This window comes from Volvox carteri (assembly GCF_000143455.1).
Source record: "Volvox carteri f. nagariensis unplaced genomic scaffold VOLCAscaffold_40, whole genome shotgun sequence".
NCBI classification, from domain to species: Eukaryota; Viridiplantae; Chlorophyta; class Chlorophyceae; order Chlamydomonadales; family Volvocaceae; genus Volvox; species Volvox carteri.
This window is the reverse complement of record NW_003307583.1, coordinates 580637-587255: the sequence shown is the minus strand read 5'-3', so window position 1 is coordinate 587255 and position 6619 is coordinate 580637. Positions and strand designations below refer to the sequence as shown.

At 55.4% G+C, this 6619-nt stretch overlaps 1 protein-coding gene across 1 annotated transcript; it reads left to right on the top strand.

The window, feature by feature from the left end:
• Positions 1-1755: 1755 nt before the first annotated feature.
• On the top strand, positions 1756-6264 carry VOLCADRAFT_106236 (uncharacterized protein; the record flags this gene model as incomplete). The annotated part of the gene is made up of 7 exons (XM_002954095.1): positions 1756-1946; positions 4164-4319; positions 4771-4789; positions 4877-4911; positions 5027-5060; positions 5801-6057; positions 6256-6264. The coding sequence occupies exons 1-7, from the start codon at positions 1917-1919 to the stop codon at positions 6262-6264; spliced, it is 540 nt and encodes a 179-aa protein (XP_002954141.1). The 5' UTR covers positions 1756-1916.
• Between the last annotated feature and the right edge of the window lie 355 nt (positions 6265-6619).

Sequence of the window (6619 nt, the reverse complement as noted above, 5' to 3'; positions counted from 1 at the left end):
ATGTCGGGTTACACGCACTGGGTGTTGGGAGCAACGAACAACAACAACTGGTAAATCGTAACCCCCACCCCCTCCCCCTCCCTCTATCCATCCGTCTCTGCACAGTTTATCTAACCATCAACTAACCATCAACTAACCACCAAGTAAACCACTTCTCCTTCCCCCTTCCGCCCGCCCGGCGTTGTACCTGGACGTTCCTGGACGCGTCGGCCCCACCCAGTGTGTTTGCCGGCACGTTTTACGAGCAGGCGCCTAAGAGGCCCGCCCCCGCCACCTCAGCATGCGCCACCTCACCGTCGTAGGTGGGGTGCAGGAGGGTGTATGTATGTATGTATGTGTATCTGGGGGCCCGCGGCCGCTGCTTTGTCCCGTGGGTAAGGGTTTCTTGTCGTCATTTGAGGGGTGAATGTGTTTGCATTACCACCACCACCACCATCACCACCATCACCACCACCACCGCCACCACTACCACCACCACTACCAATGTGATCATTGTATTGCACCACCCGCACCCGCACCCGCACCAGGTCCCCCCGGCAGTGGCTCGCACTGGGCAACCCCGCCCAGCGGCGTGTTCAGACCAGCGGTGTACGGCAGGAGTAGCAACGCTCGGCGACCACCTCACACCCCGACGATGAAGGGGCCTTATGGGTGCGAGGGGAGGGTGCGGGTGAGGTGTGAGTGTATAGCAGCATTGTAGTCTCTGATAGCACTGTAAGTACAATATTATGGTTAGGGGGAAGTGGGGACTGGCCGGATTGCTTGCTGTACGGATGCCGTACATGTGCTTTTGGACAATGTCGTATTTGATGCTTATTACCTGCTTGTCGCCGTGTCCTTCTCCTCCTTGATCACCATCACCACTCGGTGTGGTCGTTTGTTACATACATACATACCTACATACCTACATACGTTTCTGATCGCCTCCTGGGTGTGTGGATACGTAGGTACGATTGTAGGTAATTTACAGACACACATACATACACACGTACACAAACATACACAAACACACACGATTTTACTCAATAAACGCGCGGATGCGGGGGTGTGTATGGAGGCGGCTCTGCGTGGTGCTTTCCGTGCCCGCTGTGGGGGTGGGGGGAGAGAAAGTGGGGGGTAAAACTCTTCCGGTTGTCACACCCTTTGTTTTCCCCAACCCCTTGCTTGTGCCGTACAATAACGCAGAGCCGCAGCCGCAGCCGATCACTGGTGGAAAATCATCACGCGGCTTTTCCGCGTCAGGTTTGGTGGTACACACTTGTCTGGACGAGCAATCGACGAGCAATCGAAATTCTCGCGATGTTGGAGTACTCAGCCATCGTCTTCGTCGACACTTGGACGATCAACCGACTGGCTTTCCGGCTAACCAGTTTGCTGATCCATGAAGTAAGAGCTGCCGCGGGAAAATCGGTTGCCATTTGCCCGTGGTTCATTTGTGATATTTAGAGCGATCGGTAAAAAAACGGCCTAACCAAATCTTGCACAACATTACTGTCTCTTTTTATGGTTCTAACTTTCCGAAGCTCTTTGTGGTTTTAAACGATGCGCGTGACTCGGATACAATGCTGGTAGTTGTTCGTTGTTGGTTTGTTGGTTTATGGGTTTATGATTTGTTAGTTGTGCTAGTATTTATTCGAATGTGTTGTCCCCCTTGGGGTTGAGGGGGAATAAAAATGCAAAGAGCACACATAGAAGGATGGGAGTGGGAAGGGGGGAGGGAGGGAGGAGAGGGGGGGAGGGAAGGAGGTGTAGACGCTGGGTTTCAGGATTTTGGGGGGAACTGCCCCCTCATCCGCCGGTCCCCTTTTTGTCGCCGTACACGGCTTGCAGTACAATGTGACGGTTGCTCTCTTATTCTCGGAACGAAACGGTGATCGGGTTACAAATCCAGCTGAGGAGACAGCGTGACAAGACAGATGAATTGGTACTATTCGCAGCAAAAAAAGGTGGGTAGAAAGCCAAAGCCAGGCTGCGTGCGTTTGCGGGTGCTGTTTTTCGGCAAAGGCATTCGGAACCGAATCCTAATCACAATCATGCAAGAGCAGTAACAACCACTGCTTTGTCAAAAAACTCTTACTTCGCGACTTCTTTCTTGGTCGGTCCTGAGCTGAAAGGCCTTATGCAGACAGACATGTACAGCATTGGCAAACAGCAGCATTAGCATCCTGCTGCTGCTGCTGCTGCTGCCGCCGTTAGAAGCCGCCCTGTGTATACAGCAAAACAAGTAATGCAGCCATCATGGCGTCGCATCGTAGCTCGCTGGTTCGCTGATAATTCGAGGATCAACAAATCTTCAGACATGGCTACAGAGGCCATAGCATCAATCTCCCCCGGGGTGCCCTGGTCTGTTCTGGGGGATCCTTGCAGCTCTCTCATCCATGTTTGTTTTGTCGGGTGGAGCTGCATATCGTACAGTGCCGTACGTATGAACGTATCAATTCATTGCGGACGTACGTTTGTGTGCTCACCTTCGTTATCCTGGGACGGGGGGAGGTCATGTTGGTGGGGTTGGTGTTTTTTTATAAAGTAATTTCCAATTGAAACACGGTCGACTTTGTACTTTGTACCCGGTGGACTTATTCCCCATTAGTGACTGCCGTACGGTAGCATAGGCCTGGAAGACATGTATGTTTGTATATTTCGTGTGCGTGAGTATGGAAGACGAACAAAGGCCCATTGTTCTTGTTTTCAACAGTTCCACAGACTTCAGTCGTATCGGTCAGCAATGGCTGTAATTCACCGGTCAAACGTCATCACCGGTTGTGGCAGTTGCGGCTCAGCTACCACCCGTTGGGTGGCTGGGGCATCCACCTCGGGGCTCGAGTACTTGTACGACAATCTTTTTGCGTCTAACTGCCGAAGAACCGCTTACGGACCACTTTGCTGCCGCATATTTGTCGTTTTGGAATTCCGGTCATAATTACTTTTTCATGGCCCGCGCTTTGTGAAGGGCCGTTTAGCCATCGAGATGTTTAAAACATCGCAAACTGACGGATGCTTTTGACAACCTTAACGGTAGGGCCATACCGTTTGGATGACCGGTTTACTAACGTCCGCCCAACAACCGCCAACGAACAACGGTTTGGATAACGAATTCTGCCTTACGGCAACGAATGCCGCTGCGAAATGTGAATATCTCCACCACACCGCCATGACCGCCCGCGGCAGTGGCAGAAACGATAGAAAGCTGTGGCCGGCGACATCCCAACAAGCAGACAGACAGAGGGGGACTCATGTCCCCCTTGAGCACCCACAGTCCGTGGTGACGGTAGCTACCGATCCCTCATACAGCACAGAGGGGGGAAGAGGTCAAACACATGCAAACGCGCCAACCCAAAGATACAAATCTCTACCAGAAGCAGCGTATACCTGTACAAGTGTACGACAGCACCAAGAGCCAATCTTCCTTTCTGAACAGCGCCAACAAATTTGTCTCCTCCTGGACTAGTTTTAAGACCCGAAAGAAAAGGAAGCCCTCTACCGAACACACGCCCCAACACCTACGAAACAAAACACAAAAACTTGAAGCTCCGTAGGCGCGCCTCTAGCCCTCCCCTTCATCGTCGTACCGTCAGGACGTCATTACTCCCATAAAGAGCCCCATAAGGCCCTCCGGGAAAAACACAACTCCATGGGGGGGCACCCACCTCCCAATGGAGGCAGCACTCGCACTTTACTGCAAACCCTCCCTCCCCCTCTGCCCCACACCCCACATCCTCCAAGTCCGCAATACCCCCCCTTAACCCCGGAGGTTCGGGCCACTTCTCATGACTGAGCTTAGCAGCGAGGTGAAGGGGAGGGACTTGAAACGTACGGAAGGCTTGTTTCACCCGCCGCCGCCGCCCCACTCAGTCCCGGGAGAGGAACAGACAGCCAGCCTCGTCTTAGGCCACCACGTGCACCACCTCCCCCTTAACCTCCCCCCCCTTCCCTTCACCCCACCCGTCTACCCCCACTAAGCCACCTTCATCCTCCCGTACCTTTCTCCGTACCCCCCGATTACGCACCGCCCCCTAAACCCTAAACCCGCCGCCAGCCAGTAAAACCCCCCGCTACCGCCGCCCTTGCTGTGACGCTGGCGTCGCCGGCAGCGGCGGCGCCGCCGGCGACTGCACCCGCTCGCACTGGTCCATCCTCTCCAGCTTCTCCCCCGACGCCGCCAGCCGCCTGGCCGCCCCCAGCCGGGCGAACAGCACCGGGCACTCGCCGTTCTCACAAAGCACCGGCCCCAGCAGGCCGCCGGAGTGGCAGCGCATGCAGGCGCTGAGGGCGGCGGCGAGGTGGAGCGAGGCGGCGTTGTCGTCACTCAGATGGCGGAGGTACGTTGCAGCCAGGCTGCGTGGTGGGAGTTAAAGAGGTTGGCGGTTGGCGGGAGGCGGGAGGCGAGGGATTGGGCGTGTGTGTGTGTATGTGTGAGTGTGCGTCTGTGTGTGTGTATTTGTGAAATATGAAGTTCGACTCGCACTTCAGGGAGTTCTGTAATACCTTGGGTAGTCTTTTCCCAAACAGCGTGTACGGCAACGCCGCCACGCCGCCACGCATGGGAATGCTGCCGTTATAACACACACACCCTCTTCTCGTCCTCTCCCCCCCTTTTTGATCGCCACCACCATCACCAACGACATTTTCATCCCCACCCGCCCTCCCTTTGCCCTTTCGCTCTCCTCATCACCCTCCACCTCCACCACCGCTCCCTCACATACACAAACCCCTGCCACAGCTCACAAAGCTCCTGTGACTCGCACTCACGTGTCCGGCTCACGCAAACAGGACGAGCAGAGGCCGGGAGGTACGGCACACGTATCTCCATGCTCAGTCCGAGAACGCTGTTCCTGCTGCTGTAGCGGTAACGCCTGCATGCCGTACACATTTGCAGTCCAGGACATCTTCTGCCGGACTTGGAATGGTACGGTACGGTACGGTACGCCACAGGCACTCCTTTACCCCCACCCATCCGACACCGCCCTAACCCACCACCATGTTTTCCCCCCACCCCCACCCCCACCCGCTCTTTCACGCCGCGCAGCGTGACCCGGTTCTGGAGGTTGTTATCTGTCCAGGTCCGGAAATTTCGATGATTGCTTTGTTAATTAAGATTATAATAGTTGTTTTTGACCGCCTTTTGTGTGTCCTCAATGTGGACCCCCCTTCCCCTCCCCACACACGCTCATACATACACGCATACGCGCATACACGCACACGCCTATATACACATTCAAGCACATACCTACATACATACACGCGTACACGCACCTGCTTACACGCCAGGCACTGGGCCGACTGTCGGAAGAACGCCGACATCCCGAACTGCTGTCCACCGGGCCCCCCTCCCCCTCCACCACCACCTCCACGTCCTCCGCGTGACTGCCATTAAGGCGCCCAAGTCCCCGGCAGCGACGGCAGAGGCGTGGGTGTGTGGTGTGTATGGGGTGGAGGACAGACGGACAGACGGACGTCACATATGGGTGTGTGCATATAGCCTATACGATATAGGTATATATAAGATCACATATAAGCGTATGATACGTGTATATGTATGTATATCTATATACACTTATATCACCAGTGTCTGGCTAATAGATAACAGTGTGTGTGTGTCTCCCGGGCCCTCGGGCCCCTCATCATCCGGGCTCCGGGTATGTATGTCCGGGCCCCCCCAGGTAACACCTTTGGTGGGGGGTAACGCGGTGATCCCGGAAGGTGTTAAGACACACACACACACACATACATACACATACACATACATACATACACACACATTGAGACACAAGCCCATGCAGGTGTCATGGCGGCGTGACAGACGTACAGACACGCTCTCTCACCTTTTTCGCGCTCGGGGGAGATCGAGGCGTCATAGACAGCCCAAACCCTCCGCCGCCGCCGCTGCCGCCTCCGGGAATGTGGCGGCGGGTCCCGGCGGGGGGAGTTCCCGGACCCGCAAGCAAACCACTCGCCGACACGGCGGCAGCGCCGGTGACGGCGCCGCCGCTGCTGCTTAGGTCTCCTGCCGTGGTGTGGGTTGCTGAGCTGCTGCTGGTCGCGGTCTCGGCGGTGGTGGTGAGCGGGGACGTGTCCACCACCCGAACCAGTGTGTGTGGGCCGCTGAGGAGACCCTGGAGAGATGGGATGTATGTATGTATATATGTATGCATGTATGTGTGTATCTATGTGTGTGGCAGGGGGATATATCTTCGCCCGTGGCAGCTACCCGGCGGAACCCTGCCTTCCCCGGTATTTCGGGGCACCCACATCCAGTCACCCTAGTCTTCTTCTCAGTGGATCGCTCAGGTTCCGCATCCACCACCAGCATCCAACGGAATCTGCCGGGTCGACAACGGCCCCTGGTCGGCTCGCAGGTTTACTCCATTCCAGGTCACCACCGTCTGTCAACTAGGGACGCTTTACCTTCCACCATCGGAAAGGTTTTCGACCTTGATAGGTCTCGATCCCGGGATCTCCCGGGGGCATATGGTCCGTGCCTTACCAGTATGCCTAACTTAAGCCGTTGTATGCATGTAAGTGTGTATAAGCGATGGGAGGAAGTTAAACGCAAGTGATGATCCAAAATCCAAATGGATTCAACAACGGCATCCGCATTCGTGTCGTGCCAAGTAAGAAA